The following is a 20,958-nucleotide window of genomic DNA, read 5'->3' as shown; positions in this document are numbered from 1 at the left end:
CTTTAAAAAAATGATAGTCTTATAACACTGTTTCTATTCACCCCTATCTGCAGGGTGATTAGAAACACCATGTTTAAATTTTTTTAATTTATTGAAAGAAAATAATTTGATAATAATATCATGATAAGAGCAATACAGACCTGAGTTTTGGGTAGTATTTTTTTGTTTAAACATGATGAACAATAGGTAAATTTTTCAACCAAAGTTCAAATTTGTTGCTATTCACCCCATTTTATGGTATATGTGAGTAGTAGCATTCCTTTTCATAATATTGTTACAAAACTCATATTATTCTACTTCCAATAAAAATGTATAACACACACGTACTAGCCATAGACTAGACTAGACTAGACAGATCAATGGGCATACACAGGATTATGAGAGGCCATCTATACTGCTAATATACTGATGCAGCCTCAGTATGTAAATAAGTGAACCAAAAAGCTCCATTTTGCCTGCTATTCTCTTAGAAACCCCTCTCTTTGTGTTGACATTAAGACATGATTGCTTGTGTATTTTGCATACTTGCACTCAAAACTGTTCTACAGCATTCTACTGAAGCATGCAATAATTTTGCGAAAGGTTCATAGAAGAATATCTTCCAGAGACACCTAGGGATTTTTACACATACCAATGGTATTTCTTGTTAATAAAAATAGAGAATTTAAGATGGACTCTCCAATTCACTACTACAGTAGCATAAGTAAGAATAATCTTCATATAGCCTGAGAAGCTGATAGAAGGTGGCCTTAAGTGAAGATCAGTTCAGGTTTGGGAGAAATGTAGGTGATTTTTCTTAGACCATAGGATAAGGAAAGTCAAACCTACATTTACGAGGCCTGTCTAAAAAGTACCCTACCTTTGGCCAGAAAAAACATTTCAAATACCTGACGGGGTTGGGACTCTAATCCTCTTCAAAGTAGGCCTCTTGTGCTTGCACACACTTAGGCCACCGATCCTTCCACTGCTAGAAACACCTCTGAAAGTCTTCTTTTGGAATAGTGTTCAGTTTCATCATCATGATCTCCGCAAGGAGCCATGTCTGGAGAGTAGGGAGGTTGGCCAACAGCTGTAATTCCATGTTTGAACAAGAAATTTTGGATCAAGTGGCATGAATGTGTGGGGGCATTGTTGTGATGCAATTGCTAGTTTTTTGCCATCCACATGGCTGGTCTTTGTGCTGAACTGTGTCACACAGTCGCCAGAGAACATCTTGATAGTACTCCTTTGTCCAGGCCGCAGCACTTATTCAGCTTCTACAACATTATCCTTTGTCACTGTTTGTCTTTCCAGTGTGTATTTCTGATGCACCATTCCATGGACATCAAAGAAGACAGTCAGCATCACCTTGATTTTGTTTCACACCTGCCCCACTTTCTTCAGCCTTGGAGACTGTCTTTTTATTTCTGGGTCATAACCACACACCCATGACTCATCTCCATTTATCACAGTGTTCAGAAACCGAGGATCAGTGTTGCTGATGTCCAGAGGGTCCTGTGAGACATCAAAATGGAGGTCTTTTTGTTCCAGCAACAACAACTTGGGCACAAATTTTGCAGCCACTCAGAGCATGTTCAAATCATCATGCAAAATTGCATGTGCAGAATCTTTACTCACTCCAACTTCTTGGGAAATCTCCTGCATGGTCAAACAACAATCTGCCATCACCAAATTTTGCACCCTCTCAACAACAGCTGCACTCCAAGCAGTATGGGGCCTGCCAGAATGCTAGTCAATCTCCACTGATGTGTGGCCATTTTTGACTTGGTTGAACCACTCCTTAATTTGTGTTACACCCATCACATCTTCTCCAAACACCTGCCAAATCTTGCGAATTGTTTTGCTTTGAGAATTACCAAGCATTTGACAAAATTTGATGCAGTATCTTTGCTTAACACATTCAGTCTTCTTGAGAGAATCAATAATGCGACAAACACGTTGTGTAGCACCTCACTCAGCGATCAACAGGCAGTGACTGACGCATTGGAAGTTGCTATGCACATAAAGGTCTCTTCCTTTATTGTGTACAATGGCGCCATGCTATCGTCTCTATTTTGTGCGGGAAAATCAAAGGCCGGATACTTTTAGGCAGACCTCATATAGCATTTGTAGATTTAGAGAAATCATTTGACAATGTTGACTGGAATACAGCCTTTGAAACTCTAGAGGTAGCAGGGATAAATTGCAGGGAGTGAAAGGTTATTTAGAACTTGTACAGAAATCTGATGCTGTTACAAAAAGACACGAAAGGAAAGCAGAGGTTGAGAAAGGAGTGAGACAAAGTTGTAGCCCATCCCCAATGTTATACAATCCCTATATTCAGCACTGTGTGAAGGACACCAAGGAGAAATGTGGGAAGGTATTAAAATTTCTGGAAGAAGAAATAAAAATGTCGAGGTTTCTTTGTAACAATATGCTTCTCTCAGAGACAGCAGAGGACTTTCAAGAACTGTTGAACAGAATGTCAATTTATTTTGAAAAGATGTTATAAGATGAACAATAACAAAAGCAAAACAAGGGTAAAAAGTTGTACCTTATACACCATCTGAGGATGATCTTCAACAATTAGACCATGTCTAGTTAAAGTAAACAGATGTGCCACCATGCTTTTTATGGTGTACTGTGATTTTTATAATGTATCTATCATCTTTGAGTGCTACATTTATGGACATGGTCATGTGCACAAGGTGCTTTTTGATTGTAAATGTTTTATTTGTGACAAACCTTTGCATTATGCACTGTATTTTATGCACTAATATGACAGCTTGGTGTGAGGTTTCAACTCAAAATGAAAATGTTTTATAACAAAAATTTTTGAAGAACTGAAGGCAACAGCAAAGTCTGTAGGAACGGTTTTGTAAATAAAGAAATATTTATGTGATCTTTGCTTTAGAAAGTTTTTACCAAGAAAAACAAATCGTTCCTTCTGATTACTAAACACGAGAAAATTGATGTAAACAAAGATAATGAAATATAGTTACATTAAATCTGGGAATGCTGAAGGAATGAGATAAGGAAAAGAGACATTAAAGTAGTAAATGAGATTTGCTATTTTGACAACAAAATAACTAATGATGGCCAAAGTAGAGAGGATATAAAATGCAAACTGGCCATAGTGCATTTCTGAAGAAGAGGAATTTGTTAACAGTTAACAAAAATGTATTTACTAGGAAGTCTTCTCTGAAGGTGTTTGTTTGGAGTGTAGCCTTCTACAGAGGTGAAATCTGGATGGAAGCAGTTCAGACAAGAAGAGAATAGAAGTTTATAAAATGTGGTGCTACAAAGGACTGCTGAAGAAGATTAGATAGTGTAACTAATGAGGAGGTAAAAATAAATTTATGGCACAACTTGATCAAAAGAAGGGATTGTTTGATTGGTCATATCCTAGGGCATTAAGGAATGTTCAATTTCGTAACGGAAGGAAGTGTTAGTTATGAAAACTATAAATGGAACTCAAGGGGAGAATAGGACAGTAAGCAGGTTCAAATGGACTTAGGCTGTAGTAGTTATTAAAGATAAACAGGTAATATGTAGAGGTGCATGAAACTGAAGCCTGAAACAATAACAAAATGCTCTCTACAGTTTCATACTTAGGTGGAAATGTCTAAAACAGTTTCCGGTAGGCATCAGGCAGGAACTGAAAAATCCTCAAATAGTGAAAAACGAAGTTTGAGAATACCTCATTAGCCATCCCTTCAACTATTTGTTGGAATATTTGGGTCTGTAATGTAAATTATGTGTAACTCTAATACAGTAGAGTGTCAATTATCGAAACTAAGTGGGGGATACGGGTGTTTGGAAATCAGTTTTTTCTCATAATCATACTGTATACTTTTATTTATCAGTTTACCAGTAAAAATTATGTATATTTATAATAACATGGATCTCTATTATTATTAAAAAGGCAAATGCAATAGGAACATTTAGTACAACCTACTAATCAAAAAGTATGTAGTACATATGCATTTTGCATGTACAGCACAAATATATAGAATCAATGCTTAAAACGTCCTTAATTTTGCTCTGTCTAAGGGAGCCTACCCACTTACAAGCAGCTAAATGACACACTTTTTCAGGACATATACCTGATGCCGACCACTTCAAACTGTCACAAGGCAGTATCTATATCTAAACATGTAAGTGCTTCAGAAGCAGCCAGCATTTTTCCTCTTCATTTTCTGGACCACTAGTTGATGAGATGCTAGCAGTGTCAGCTTTATCAATGAAACGATTTACAGTTTCACTATCCTGCACGATTTGGTGCCCTGGCTCTGAATCATTGACACTCATCAATTCTTGAATGTCTTCTTCACCACATTCATGACAATTGAGTTCTTTAGCATATTGAGCATGTCAGACATATCATTCTGTTCATCATTTTCTCTTAGACTTTGACTACTTTCCACTATGTTGCAAATGTTATTCCAGGCTTTTTCCAAATTCTGTTCCTTTACACTATCCCATGCTGCTCCTATCATGTAACATGCATATTTCAAATCAACATTTTTTTATGATTTCTTAACAGACATTTTCCTTCCTCCTCTTCTCTTTCTAACAATAACTTAAGTAACATATTTTCTCGGTAATGCCATTTGACAGTCTCGACAACCCCTTGATCCATTGGGGGTGGGGGGTAAGGGGCAGGGCGCATGAGAAAGGTAAATATGGTTAAGGAGTTGTTTGCTCTACTGTATCTGCATTAGATAGATCTTGAATTTGTCAAATTATAGCCAGCTAACAGTGACCAGTTTGGAGTTTGATAAGGGGATTATGTCAGGTGGACGAAACACCACTTTTATGGACTCATTCCTTTTGTTTATGATATCACATGGTGGATGAGTTGGTGCATTGTCAAGAAGCAGGAGTAGTAATGTTTTCTCCCCTTTACCATTCTTTAACTGAGGAGGTGCTACGGAGGGTACTAAAACTTCCATAAATCATTCTGTGAAAATTGTACTATGCACCCAGACTCTCTTTTCTGAGATGTAAACAATAGGCATCACATACATATTAACATGTTGGCAAAGCTTTCCAATTAAGCCCAATTTCATCAGCATTGTAAATGTTTTTGAATGCACAATCTTCTTCCCTCAATACCACCAGTAGTTTTATCTGGAAAGAATCAGCAGCTAGATTTTCTTCTTGTATTTGAGTCACAAATGTCAAGTCTTGACTGAAAGTGTTTTAACCACCTGGTGCTTTTTTAAAACTTCAACAGCCCTCCAAGATTTTCATTAAATTGAATTGCCTTTTCACATAGAAGAGGACCAAATACATGTTCTCCTTGTGATCTTTTTTGTGTAAACCACTTGTATTCAGCATCATCTAGATCCATGTTCATGATACACTTCAAAGTTTTATGGCTCGCCAGTCCATCAGTAGAATCAAACTTAGATGTAAAATCTGTGACTTTTTTTTTTAAACATATATAAAAATTGATGCTTTGTTGCTTTGCCAATCTCATATCATTAGAGAACTTACTTGCTGATTCAATTCCCTCTAACCTTTTATTATCTCATATTTATCTCTCACACAAAGGACAACACATTAATGTTTAGGTATTTTATATCACAAGTGTGACACAAGTGATCATAAAGAAGTGCAAATGGTTACCACTGTCAGCAACTTGGCATTGGTCATTGGTGTGGAAGGGTGAGCGATGGTGAGATGGTGGTGGTGGTGGTGGTGGTGGCGGGGAAAGGGGTCGGGTGCGTAAGAAAGGTAAGTATGGTTAAGTGGTTGTTTGGTTGAGCAATGTTTGTATAATCAATGCTCTACAGTATCTGTGTTACATAGATTTTGAATTTGTCATATTATAGCCAGTTGAGAGTGACCAGTTTGGAGTACGATAAATACTTTATCTGGAGCATTACATGTAACCATCAGCTGAGCTGTGTAGGAGAAGGAGTAGTGGATCTTCTCACAGTAGCTGTTTTTATCCTAACATATATACGTAAAATAATAAAGAAGTAATTACTAACATTATTAGTGTGAGTAGATTAGCACTAGTTGTAATTCATTCTTAGCACTCATTATAAAAGTAGCAGTGGTTGCTTCTGCATTGTCTACGAATACCTTGATTTGTTCCACATTCCTGGAGGCTCTTATGTGTGATGAGATTTGCAGAACACAGTGTATGAATGAACAACTTGATAAAAGAAAGGATCATATGATACGACATGTCCTGAGACATCAAGGAATTGTCATGTTGGCTATGCATGGAAGTGCTTGTCTAAAGAGACTTGGACAAGACAGACTAGAATGGAAACCAGTATTAGGGCTACTTGGGGTGAAGGCCTCAATACAGCATACTAGAGTATGCAATAAAAGAGCAGCAGGTGAGTAGTATAGTAGGAACAGCAGTGACCTTTTTTCTTTTCCTTTTCTTTTCTTTTTTTTCAATGTGGCTGTTTTTCTTATCATACACATATATAAAGTAATCTAGAAGTAGTTACTATCAAAGTGCATGGATATGACATACAAACTTTAATATTTGCAACTGTCATTCTAATTCTGTTTGGAGATGCAAAAACATGGAAGATCAGTTGAACAGAATGAATAAAGAGTTGAAACAAGTTTATGTAATATATGAACATCAGTACAAGCAAAATAAAGGTGACAGTGTGTAGTTCAGTGAAGTTACGTGTTGTTTGGGGAATCTGATTAGAAAATGATACGCTAAAAGTAGTAGTTTTGCTATTTGGGCAGCAAAATAACTGATGACAGCTGAAGCAAAAATAATTTACAATGTCAACTGGTGATAGAAGAACTTGTATGTTATATTGAATACACATTTAAGTAATAGGATTTCTTTTTCAAACACATTTATTATAGAGTGTAGCAGTATATGAGGAGAAATCTGAGTGATGAACAGCACAGACAAGAAGAGAACAGAAACTATGGAATATTCAATTTTGTAATGGAGGAAAGTATAGAGTGTATTAACTGTAGAGAGAATGTTTAAACACAACAAGCAGATTGATATAGATATAGGTTACAATAGTCATGCTGAGTTAAGCACCTTACATAGGGTAGACTTGCATGCAGAGTTTCATCAAATCAGTCTATGTGGTTTTTACAACTGTAATAGCACAGTTTCTTGACACTTGTGCTCTTTGGTTTAGAATGCACTACCTGGTGAGCTTTACCTGTAAGTATCTTTTGCTGTTATGTATCTTTTATGGTGGCTGGAGCATTATCAAATGTGCATGCAGAAGCAGCAGCAGTTCTGGGTCAGCTGACTTAACATCTGGGGAAAGAGTCATGGAAAACTGACTTACAAAAGTTAACGTGGGAAGTATTTAAACAGTTACATCAATGAGTATAATTTTTTATATATAATGATTAATGAGGAGATGTGTGAAAGCTGTATACTCCCCGCACTGGATGTTCTTGGTTGAAGCGTTCTATGCATATTTCTTCTTAGACAGATACGTCAAAACCTTCTTTGCTGTTTTATCGTTGTGAATTTTTCATGTCTTCCCTACTTTTCATTCAAATTTTGCTCCATTAGATACTTGAACATATTCCCATGTCTCAGAGTAAATTCCTTGTCATATTATGTTTGGTTGCTATGGCAACACACAACAGCTTCTTTTCTCGTTTTTGACTGAAAATTCCTGCTTTTTTGGTCGTTTCACACAGGTTGCCACATTCTAATGTTTTGATAACTTACAGTGTGAGTGTGGCTCTGGGTTATACTGATTTATTTCCCCAAACCACATTCCACTTCTTTACGAGATAACTTACTTGGGGTTTGCAGCCACTTTTCTTTGCTGGATAGCCGGCTGCTGGAAATTCTCTTGACTTCTTCTCTGTCAAATAATGCTAGGTACAGGAACTTTCAAGCCTCTTTCTACTAGTAAAATAAGTAGCCATACAAACTTTACGTTTCATCAATCAATGATGTATTTGACTTTCAAGCACAATTAAAATTCTCACTTCCAACATAATTTGTAACTTCAGTAAGTCTCTCATACAGTCGTATGTTAGAGAAACTCATTCTGGAAATTGATTTACATTCAGAAGAAAGTCTGCTTAGACACCACGACTTTCAGAAAAGGAGATTGAAAAAACGTCTTGCCCCTAACAATGCTGAGGCAAGAGTCTATATGAGTACTTTTTCAACTGTTCTTGTTTCACATAACATTAGTCAGTGACACAATAAGCACAAAGCTGCATATAGATTCCATGGTTCTTCCATTCACACTCACTAACCCATCTATGGATTGCCCGACAGGTACTTGTCGGTGCCTTTTGACCCTGCGTCTACTTTCTTCCCATGACTGATTTTAAATCTGCACACACAAACATGAGACATGCAGTAGTTAGGATTTTACCATCCCACACTTGTATCTAGAATATCATGTGTTTGAGATGGTAGAAGGCTGAGGGGTTCTAGAATTTACACAAATTTTCGAATCACTACAGACTGTGTCCTAATATTCATGATTCCTTAAACTCAACAGTCTGTCCATAATCATAGTAATGTTCTGCAAGTCGTGCTCTGTCATATTGCCCAACTGAGTGAAGCACTCATGCTCTGCAATGCTGTTGCTAACAGGCCTTCCAGTTTCCCCAATGTAGGCGGCACTGTACACACATTTTATTTCATATATGCATCTTTAGGAGACCCTATTAAACCCTGGGTCCTATGGTCACTTCAAAGGACCAGTTTGATCCGTCACTGATGTCTCTGACATAAAGTAAGTGCAACGACAGAAGCTGTTCATTTAACTCCCCTAGCGCCCCCCCCCCCCCCCCCCATTTTTTTTTTTAAAGGTAGCTCTTCATATAATTTTACTGTCATATCTGTTGACCTGACAGGTGTTGCATAGCACCTTCTCTTCTTGTTTGATACCAATTTTATCAATGATACAGTGGGCTCAAGCAGTGTGTGTAGGATGGAACACTTCTGAGCCAGATGGTGATGGGATTTGACATGTAGGTATTGGTTGTCCCAGTTTGCAATTGGGATTTCTGTAGATATCCATAACCAGGAATAGGATTTAATCATTACTTTTTTGTTATAGGGTGAACTGGATGTTGTTATGTGGGCTGTTGATGTGGTAAAGTAACTTATGCAGCTCTGCTTCTCCATATGTCCAGATGACAAATGTGTTGTCCGTATATCACATCAAACAGCACAGGTAGAATTGTGTAGAGCCTAATGCAATTTGTTTAAATGCTTGCACCGAGTGAGGTGGTGCAGTGGCTAGCACACTGGACTCCCATTCAGGAGGATGATGGTTCAATCCTGTGTCCAGCCATCCTGATTTAGGTTTTCTGTGTTTTCCCTAAATCACTCTAGGCAAATGCCGGGACGGTTCCTTTGAAAGGGCAATGCCAACTTCCTTCCCCATCCTTCCCTAATCCGATAAGACCGATGACCTTGCTGTCTGGTCTCCACCCCCAAACAACTCAACTCAAATGCTTGCATGAAGATGTCCACTGCTATTGAGTGAGGGGAGGATCTCATTGCTGCTTTGTCCAACTACTACATCAATGCAATTGGATGATTTCAGAGTTGAAAAATTAGCACACTGCTACATCTATAAGCCTTGTATGGAAGATGATGTACAGGGATGGATTGACAGTGTGCTTTTTGCCAGGCAAACCAGCTGGCAACACTCCAGTCTTCATGACCAGACCAGACACAACCATGAGACTGAGTTCACACTTATTTTCCAGGCTCTTTCTTGGGGTTTGCATGGTTACTCATCATTGATTCCTTCTCCCACTTCCTCTGTGTCATCCACCTACAGCTGACAACAATAGTGGCCACAAAGGAAACCTCAGAACAGATTTTTACAATAGAGGAACAATTACATATGCTCCTGTCCAACAATTGTCCTCAGTTCACAACTATTAATTTCAGTAGGTTTTGTACCTTCAATGGAACTTACCCTTCCCGCCTCCTTTCCATTTCATCCACCCTGAAATGGGCTGGCAGAACAGATCGACCATGAATTCAAAATTCAAATGTTAAAAGCCTTAGGGTTTGTTAAATCACCTTCTGTGCTAAATGCCTTCCTAGTTTCTTACAGATCAATGACCATCAATGATCAAATCCCATTGGAGTTCCTATATGAGTGCCCTCAAAGAATGCTTTTGGATCTATTGTGTAGTGTCCCTACTAGTGGTGGATGGAGAAAAATCTCAAGGAGGGGGCGCTAAATATATCTTGAGCTACCTTTACTTTTATCGTAGTAAAAAATAATCACGTCACATGCAAAGTTGAAGAAAGTTTTATTTATACTGATTATACAGATATACAAGACAACGCCATCTTATGACATAAAAAAGTTACAATTGTGGTTCTCTTCTTTAAATGATGAATTATATGTGCCTATTCTTCCTGGCAAATTGGTTAATTACATCATCAGTAGGACAATCAATGTCAGGGTGAGTGTTCAACAGAGCTAAGCCATTAAGTCAACCCTCCTTCATTGTCAACCTCATCCACATTACTATTACCAGAGATATATGCATCAGTACGAGTTAGGTTACGGGACACTATTCTTACATTATTGGTAAAAATATTGTTACGAGCCTTGTATCAATATTTTTACTGAGAATTAGCTAAATTACTGTTATTAATACTTTACACTCAACTGATCACTCTCTCTCTTGACTAATCTTCACACTTACACTTGTTACAGCTAGGACTTTTTACTTATTCATTCTTCAGTCTTAATATTTCTGCTTCTGAATGTAAACTAGCTTCCTATTTGGCGAATAGTCCATATTTATAATGCTATGTATTGAAGCTTCTCTGTACAAGGAAACAATAGGATATTTGTATCTTTTCTTGAACAAATGCCAGACAGAGTAACGTATCGAGATCACTAGAATGGCCGCAACTTTTCTTGTAGGTATGCGTTAGCTATCTATATGCCAGACAGAAGTGTATAAAATGTGATGACGTGGACACGCGTGCTACATAGCAAGGTGCAACTACTCGATAACTCAATTCAGTTGAGTTGACTGATGAAAGATACGAACGAATAGCATGCAGGCTGACTGGCGGGGGCGGCACAAGTGGCAATGTGGACGCACCCTGCAAGGGGAGGCTGTGTGCCCCGTGTGCCCCCCATATCTATCTGCCACTGGTCCCTACCTAATTTTAGTATAACTTGGAATAATCTGTAAGGAGCTTCAGGTAGCACTGTGTCAAGCTACCACTGGGCAGTACCGTATTTACTCGAATCTAAGCCACACTTTTTTTCCAGTTTTTGTAATCCAAAAAACCGCCTGCAGCTTAGAATCGAGTGCAAAGTAGGCGGAAGTTCTAAAAATTGTTGGTAGGTGCCACCACAACTACTTATGCTGTTGAATATATGCAGGGCTACACAGGCATGCTTTGCAGGCACATAGATAAATACTGCCACCAAAACCTCTGTGTCAGTAAATAAATTTAAAAAAATGGTGGAAGACGAGCTTTTTTCTCCGCCTCGAGTTTCGACCACTGCATTTTCATACATTATCCAATGAAGTAAAGACAAATTCCGTATTGTTCGTCTTCAAATGTAGTAGCATTTCAATGTACTATGAAAATCCGACTGGCAAGACTGTTCAGGATGTTTGTCGATATGGCCAACTCTACACTCTGAATTTTTTCCTACCTGTGAGAAGAGATGGTTGCTAATAGTAACTTTTATGACTTGTGAATCACATGCAGTATTCTCTTTACCATAAGAATAATACGAATACAAACATTTTGTCATGTATCCTTTCATGTTTGCTGCTATCTCATTTAAATCCTGTCTGCCTAATAAACTACGAAACTAGAGTGAGACAACTGCAAACGCTGAAGAATATACATATCATGTCATGTTTATATTTGTATTATTCTTATGCCTAATAGTGATACAGTCAGAAATGAAGCACGGCAACTGACTAGATTTTTAAATCTAAGATGTGTCTAAGTTCCGTGCAGAATGTAATGTACTAAAGAGGCGTATGCAAAGATTTTTAAACGGAGAAAAATTTTTGCTAAACTCTCATTCAGAACATCTTCTATCATACGCAGTCTATTATTTGGTTCTTGTTGATCATTATCAAAGAAAGCAGCAGTGTAAGTAACAGCAAATAGCAGTCTCTTGCCATCGTTTCGCCAATGAGATGATTCCTCTCTCTTTTTTTTAATTGTAAGTGGCGGTAGCGTGCACAAAAGCAGGTCATGCCGCGAGCGGCGACAGGTCGTAAACTCTCATTATCAGAATGCGACAAGCAATGCATGACACAGTACAGTAATGCATTTTCAGCTTAGAGTGACGTAAACACCTATAACAAAGAGAACAGCACTTATCAGATCAAAGAAAAATAAGCAATCAATTCAAACCAGATGAAGCAGGTGAAAAAGGAAGGGTACCCGTATAAATATGGATGGAGCACCTGATGCATAGCAATGGCTACCTGATAAAGCTTAACTGCTAAGCTTACGACTCGAACTAAACAACTGTAGCTGTATCATCATCCATCCGACCTAAATTGTGTCTCATATTACAATGGACCAACTTTCTTTCGATTTGGAGGTGCGGCCAAAAACTTCTCTCTCCCCTTGAATTTCGAGTCTCAAATTTCATGTGCGGCTTAGATTCGAGAATTTTTTTTTTTTCCCCCTTTATTTCGAGTCTCATTTTTCAGGTGCGGCTTAGATTCAGGTGCGGCTTAGATTCGAATGCGGCTTAGATTCAAGTAAATACGGTAAGCATATTGTGGTATCATATGGGTCATAGCCACATACATGAAGAAGGATTGTGAAACAGGCTACCAGCTCTCAGCAGAAAATTGCACAATACAGTGGTAATAGCCGGAACAGGCAGGATGGTGTCAACACACCAAGGGAATACTCTTGCTATGAGCTAGGTGGCTGGCTGCAGGGTTTTAATATAACAAGAGGACACCAGAGCCATATAAATAGTAGCGGATTTTGAGGCAGAGGTAGTTGGAGTCTAGCAGCACGGAGATGACACGAGGGCCACGCCAGACGATGAGATGATGGCTTGGCCAGCTGCAGCCATGGGATCAAGATTGGGCAAGGCCAACTACTTCCTGTGCTGAATCTCCTTGCAGAACTTAGTGCCACAGTGTTGCTGATTGTGTTGTTCATGCCTAAGGCTGCCTCCACCTTCATGGCGGATGTTGTTGGGCCTGAGCCACCTAAGTTCAGGCATCCACCACTGTAGAATGCTATCACAGCACAACAAAGTGTTGCTGATGTTAAGGCCATGGCCCACTTTCAGGGCATTGGCCATCACTCTGCCCAGTGTCAGCACTGATGCTGTTACATCTCATCTGGGCAGAAGTCACCATTTGCAAGCCTTCACCGGTTTGGTACATTGGAGTGGGATGAGTCTGTCTCACATTATTATCAATGTGATATGTATTTGAAGCTAATAAAGCATTGTTTCTCAGTCATCAGTGTATCTGCTGGGGCCCACTGGCCCATGACCAGACCAGTAACCCTAGTGAGTGTTGCTGGCATTCATCATTAATCACTTGTTCCTGCCCTGGAACATGAAGAAGACACTGTCTCACCATTCTGTATGAGTGTCACAGTGTCTACACACACATTTGAGTGAAATCTGGGGTCGATCAGAGGATTTATTGTGGAACAGCACGTGATGCTGGTACTTACGACACATGTGATGCTGCACCAGCACCTCAACCAACTGCAGTTGTAGCGTCCTGGTCAGTGGCTGATCTCACTGGGAGGTCCATTATTACCACTGTCACAACCACTCTTCAATCCAATGTTACAGAGGATGGCCACCTGGTTCATCCTTTCTGCAAGCTGAGGGGCACAAACACTGGTGTTGATCTGGTGTCACCTGTGGTTGTATTACTGGATCTGCCACATTCCATATGGATACCTCCACTCCTGGAGATTTCCAGGCCTACACAGGATGCTCTGGATCCATCACTGTCATTACTGAAGATCCCAGACATCTCTCAGGAGTCTTCCATCATGATATCAGCCAGCTCTCGGCTGCTTCTGCCGCATCATCTTCACCCACAAATCCACATTCTGGTTCAAGAGGGGAGCGGTTTAGCAGCACTGCCAGACATGTAAATGAAAGATACAGACATATCCATGTATGTAACACTACATACATCCAATAAGGGCACCTCTGGTAGGGAAGTCACTGATACTGCAGGGCAGTCATGTGAAATTCTGCAGTGAATATAAATAAGGGCACAAGGCTATGCTAGATGCTATTATCTAACTCTGCCTCTACAAAGTAACCCATGACTCATGCTGCTGTTTACCTGGACTGGACTGGACTTTAGTTTGCATGGTGACTTCTGTGTTTGCCGAGTTACTGAATAACTAGAGTGATGCACCTGTTACCTGTGCTCCCATAAGCAGTCAAAAGATTTCTGTATAGTGCTTCTGTTTGATGAGCATGTCGTTTCCACCATAATAAGACTTGTTAGGAAGTGGTCATTCTTGGATTTATATTACCTTCAGTCAGTAACAGTTATTGTTTGGTTTTGTGGAATAACAGACAATTTTATCTGTTGTTACAGAACACTAATTTTGTATTCAGTAAATGTTTGTTTGCCCTAAAGAGAGTATTACAAAGCTTGCTGTGTTGGTACTGCAAACAACTGAAAGCAAGGGGAAACTAAATTCATTATATCTCCTGAGGACATGTAGCTCTTCTGTATGGCTTTAAGATGATAACATCCTCATGGATAAAATTTTCTGGAGTAATATATCTCCCCCCCCATTTTCCTCTCCTGATGGCAACTACTCAAGAGGAAGCTATCATCAGCAGAAACAACATCGGTGTTCTGTGGGTTGGAGTATGGAATGTTAGATACCTTAACTGCATACGAAGGTTAGAGAATTTAATAGAGAGATGGATAGGTCAAAGAGAGATGTAGTTTGTATTAGTGAAGTGTTGGGGCAGGAGGAACAGGACTTGTATCAGATCAGTGAATGTGAAAAGTGGATAATAAACTGTTCGGACAAGAAAAGAGTTGAAATTTTTTAAAAATGTGGTGCTACGGAAGATTGCTGAAGATTAGACTGGATTAACTAACGAAGAAGTACTGAATCAAACTGTGAAAATTTCTATGGTCAGTCTGCTTCTAAATAAGCTTTATAAATAGTGTCATTCTGCTTGTCCATAAACTTACAACATGTTTTATATGTTCTGTACAGTGTTAGAGTCTCATTCTTATTGTGAGCCAGATCATAAGAGTACCATTTCTCCTCATGTGTTTATGATTAGAGGTAGTTTTCATGAATTGAGCAGAAGAGTACTACAAAATATATCAAATACAAAGTCTCAGATCGCACATTTTAAGCTTACAAGGCGGGTATTCACAGCCAGTTTTTACTTCAGTGAGATTTCCGAGCAGAAAGGCTGTGTCTGATACATAAAACTATTCCCTGAAATTTTGTCGAAGACTGTGGGAGATACCTTTGGAGGTAAAACATCATCTGCATCATGGGCCAGGGGGGCTCTGAATTTATAGAGTTGAATAGAGGGCATTACCATTCATCATTAAAAGTAATCAATTTTCATTCTGTTGGTGCATAGTTGCCCAAAATTACATGGAATTTTATATACCTCCTCTGTCACTGGTGGATACTCTCCATTTTTTGTCACTCAAAAGCTTTATTTTATATTCTTGGTGTGTCTAAAGATCAACCCCACACTTGGCCAACACTTTCTCAATGCGACCCATAACCTTCTTAATAAAAGGAAGAAAAACTTTCCAATTGGTGGCTGTTGTTCCTTATTAGACCTGGCTTTCTCTCTTCTTAGAGGGACTGCTCGATCCACCACATTATTGAAGTAACCATTTTGATTGAAAGTCCAGTCATAAGGGAGATATTATGGGTAGCATTGAAAACTACAGGCCAGTTTCACTGCCATCTTCATTCTCAAAAATAACTCAAGCAATCATGAAACAGAGACTAATAACTTACTTGAACAAATACAATGTGAAACTGCCTGGCAGATTAAAACTGTGTGCCGGACCGAGACTCGAACTCGGGACCTTTGCCTTTCGCGGGCAAGTGCTCTACCAACTGAGCTACCCAAGCACAACTCACGCCCCGTCCTCACATCTTTACTTCTGCCAGTATCACATCTCCTACCTTCCAAACTTTACAGAAGCTCTCCTGTGAAACTTGCAGAACTAGCACTCCTGAAAGAAAGGATATTGCGTAGACATGGCTTAGCCACAGCCTTGGGGATGTTTCCAGAATGAGTTTCATATCAGCGCACACTCTGCTGCAGAGTGAAAATCTCATTCTGAAATACAATGTGTTTAACAAAGCACAGTATGGTTCCAGAAGTGGGAGAGGTACAATATCGGCTATTGCAGAGTTCGCAAGAGTGGTACGTGAAGCTCTGGATGGGGATGATTGTATTACATACAATTTCTTGACTTATCCACTGCTTTTGACACTGTTGACCAAAAGGTGGAGATTATTTGCACATCTGCTGATGATACATTTTTAGTAAAACAAATGTCAGGCAAGAAACACATAAATATAGGTGTTTCTCAAGGTAATGTATTGGGTCCAGTTCTGTTCTTAATATGTATAAATGACTTTCCAGACAGTGTAAGACATAGAGAAGAAGTTCTCCTCACCAATGACTACAACATCATAGTCACTGATAAAACATCAGAATTCCATTTAGACAAAGCAAATGAAACCTCAAGTATGTTTACAATTGGGCAGTATGCAATTAATTAGTGTTGAAGATAAAAAACAAACAGTATGTACTTCAGGATTGTAGAAATTACAGGGAAGTCATACTGATACCACACTGTCCCCAAGTATGCGAAAAGATGCTAGAGAGCAGAATCGAGAAAAAATTGGGATAGAAACAGTATGGCTTCAGTCTCAGAGACCAACTGTTGATCTCATAATTGCACTGAGCCAGCTCCAGGAGCACCACTATTAATTTGGGGAAGACCTTGTGAAGTCTTTCTTGGTACAGAAAAGGCATTAGATAGCATGTGTAGAAGGAAGAGCTGGAAAGCAAAAGAAAGGAAGAGAGTGGAAAAAGAGACAACACGCACAGTGGAGGAGATGTACTTTGGGAATCTGAGTTGTGTGAAAGTGGGAAATGAAGGGATAGATTGGTTTCAGCAAGCAAGTGATGTGAATCAGGATACTGCACTATCACCTCTTCTCTTCATTGTAGTCTTAGTTGAGATAATAACTAAGGTCGCAGAAAAAACTGGAGAAGACAAAATGAAAGAATGGTGTTCACAGAAGACTTGATCATCTGGGGAAACAGGTAGGGAGATTCAGGAAAAGCTGGATGCCTGGGAAGAAATTATGAGAGGGCACAGGATGAAATTTAGTGTCAACAAATGTGAAATCCTGGTTACAATCAAAAAGAAAGATAGACCAATTAATGAATAAGGACTGGAGGTTAACAACTGAAGAAGGTGGAAACTGTCAAGTACTTGTGAAGCATGTCAGAGGAAAATGGAAGAAATGAGAAAGAGATCCGTGAAAGTGGCAGACAGGCAGAAGCATTCCTGCAAAGTGTTAGGAGCCTGCTTTGGAACAAAGATGTCCTTCAAAAAAACCAAAGAAGTAACATACAGAAATTGCTTCAGCCCAATAATAACCTATGTGTCTGAAACATGAGTAATGAAGAAAAAGAGATGTAAGCAGATTACAGATATGTGAAACAAAATTTGTCAGAAGTAGGACAAGAGTAACAGGGAGAGACATAGTGTGAGAAATGAAAGAGCAAGAGAAATAGTGAAAGAGGAACTCTTGCACAGCAGGTTAGAAACATTAAGTCTAAGATGGTAGGGGCACATAAAGAGAATGGAAAACAAGAGGATTTGTAAGAAGATACATGACATGGAGATAATGGAGATACAAAGGACATGAAATGGAGATGCGTAAGAAATTACCAAGAGGCACACAGATCCTGCCTGGGGCTGGAAACTGTTCAGTATGATGTAGTTCAGCATAAAAAGAGGAGGTAACTCTGTCGCTTTAAGTATAGATGATAAATCTATAGACTGTGGACTGTGTTTTATACAGCAAGTAGCCAGAAACAATCCATGACCTCAGCCTGTGCAGCAATAAAGAATGAAACTATGTTTTATTTGCAAGTTACCTTAAATGAACTGCTTGTAAATCAATGAACATTATACAATAAGGACTTACTCAATGAAGCATTGCAACTGTTAAGACACTGACCTCATATTTGGGAGAACGGAGTTTCCCTGTCTGGCCATCCTAATTTGGGTATTCTGTAGTTTTCCTGAACTGCTACACCAAATACCAGGATGGTTCTTAATCAAGGCCATGGCTGATTACCTGTCCTGTCCCCACAGGCTACCTGTCCTATCCCCATAAAGCATGTTATGTATGCTATGTCTTATATATACTGAGATGACAAAGGTCCTGGAATAGCAATATGCACTTATACAGCTGGTTGTAGTATTGCATTCACAAGGTATAAGAGGGCAGGGCATTGGTGGAGCTGTTGCTCATACTCAGGTGATTCATATGGAAATGTTTCTGAGATGTTTATGGTCACACAATGTAATTAACAGATTTTGAACATGGAACAGTAGTTGGAGGTAGATGGACATTCTGTTTCAGAAATCATTAAGGAATATAATATTCTGAGGTACCAAGAATGTGCCGAGAATATGAAATTTCAGGCATTACTTCTCACCACAGACAATGAAGTAGCCAATGGCCTTCATTTAACAATTCAGAGCAGCAACATTTGCTTAGAGTTGTCAGTACTAACAGACAAGCAACACTGCATAAAATAACCACAGAAGTCAATGTGAGATGTATGACAAACATATATATTAGGATAGTGCAGCAAAATTTGCCATTAATGGGTTATGGTAGCAGATAACCGATTTGAGTGCCTTTGGTAACAGCTTGACACCACCTGGAGCATCTCTTCTGAGCTTGTCATGCTAGATGACTGAAAAGATGTGGCCTGGTCAGATGAGACCCAATTTTAGTTGGTAAGACTTCATAGTATGGTTTGAGTGTGGCACAGACCCCACAAAACCATGGACCCAGGTTGTCACAACAGTGCAATGTGGTGATCACTCCATAATGGAATTGAACATTGACTGGAAATTGTTATGTTTGGCTACTTGGAGACCATTTACAGCCATTCATGGGACTTAATGTTCCCAAACATGTCACTGCCCCACAATTGTTCATGATTGGCTGGAGGAACATTCTGGCCACTTCAAGCAAATGACTTGGCCACTCATATCGCCCAACATGAATCCCATCAAATATTTAAGGACGTAATTGAGAGTTCAGTTTGTACACAATTCAGGCACTGGCAACACTTTTGCACTTGTGGGTACTATAGCAGCAGCATGGGGACTTCTAACAATTTTTGGGTTCAAGCCAGATAAAAGGAGGTTGAACACACTATTAGGAGGTAGTCCATGACTTTTGTTGTCTCAGTATATTTTGGCCTATTGATCACCACTGTATTAGATTGACAAATCCTATGTCATTGTGAGATTATCCTTGGATGAATAAAGAAGTAAATAAATAAATATATGATTTAGCTTATCTTACAAATAATCCGGTTTGCAAATTTTATTAGCCTGATCCATCAAGATTATAATGACATTTCTTTTTTGTCTTGGATGATGGTTGGATCCTAATAGAGGTATTTTTTAGTTATTTGGTCCTGTTGGTTACATATTATACAACCAGTATAAAAGTAGTATAGAACAAGTCAACAGATACAATTACAGTAGTACATGAACATTTATACATCACATTGCACAGACATCTGTTTATTTAACAAGAACAATTACTTGCATGCAGTATTAAAGCCTGCATTATGCCAAAAACAGTTTAAGTGACTGTTTAAAATAGTATAATAAGTGATAGTGCATATTTTTATGCTACTGACATATATGCAGGTAAATTTGCTTCCTGGTCATGGTTTGGATTGAATACAAATTTTAACTGCATTCTTTAAGGAGACGTTTAAGTGACTGCTCAAGAGGGTAGGATACATGGGAGTTCACATTTTCTCGTAAGTTTGTTCGATGAGGAATAAATTTAGTTTCCTTTTGAAAAACTGTACATATTTATTTCCTTTTTTATATTGATAGGGAGACTATTGAAGACCTTTATACCCAACTCAGCAGTACTGCCAAGGTGAAGAAATTTGCATAGCATAGTGTGGGGAGCTGCATCGACCTATTCTTCAGACTGAGAACAACAACATGAACTGCTAATTACTGATTTGAATCAGATACAGAAAGTGAATTTCCTGGTATTTTTGATCATGTTGCCAATGTTTATTGTCTTTCTTTGGTTATCACTGTTCACTGACTGTCTTGCTTTCTAAAATAAATCAGCAACTAGATACACTTTAGCAACTGGCTACTTTTTGAATCTAGTCTTTTGGAGATGTTATCACATTTTCATCGATATTGTATTTGATGTTATTGGTTCCAGTTATCTTTTTGTCCTTCAATGTCTAATCTTTCTTCCATTTTGTATGATGTTTTCTGTAATACAATGACCTTCAAATTTTTTAGTAAGTGGCCTATCTCTAAGTGTTTATTTCAGTTTAACCTTTTCATTTACAAAAATTGGGAATCTGAGACCACCCATAGTATTGTATGGTTCATGAACAAGCTCTCTTTCAGAAACTACCAAACCATTTGTGGGCTACAATAATTGGTAGACATTTGTAAGGTAAATGTGCATTATTGTTAGAGTCATGAAGTAAAATGAGGTATGGCTGCAAGAAGTGCCACTTACCTTGTATAGAGATAAAGTGTAACATTAGACACAATACTAGGTACATCAATTTCTGTGGCCTTATGTAGCATATTCACAAGATGAATTCCATGTCCTCCATCATCTGGCATCAAATACCATGCCTTGTTCCCTGTTGGATATTGTTACATGTGGTGTTATTTCGTACTTATGAAGACTTACAC

General features: G+C 38.7%; 1 protein-coding gene across 1 annotated transcript in view; it reads right to left on the bottom strand.

Moving 5' to 3' along the window:
• Positions 1-20,958, bottom strand: part of LOC126253229 (phospholipase A1-like) — a 108,638-nt gene that overhangs the window by 76,509 nt on the left and 11,171 nt on the right. Inside the window, exon 2 of the mRNA XM_049954417.1 lies at positions 20,777-20,906. Within this exon, the coding sequence (XP_049810374.1) occupies positions 20,777-20,906 (130 nt within the window). The remainder of the gene's footprint in view (positions 1-20,776; positions 20,907-20,958) is intronic.

The sequence above is a fragment of the Schistocerca nitens genome, chromosome 4 (assembly GCF_023898315.1).
Source record: "Schistocerca nitens isolate TAMUIC-IGC-003100 chromosome 4, iqSchNite1.1, whole genome shotgun sequence".
NCBI classification, from domain to species: domain Eukaryota; kingdom Metazoa; phylum Arthropoda; class Insecta; order Orthoptera; family Acrididae; genus Schistocerca; species Schistocerca nitens.
This window is presented reverse-complemented; position numbering and strand designations above follow the sequence as displayed.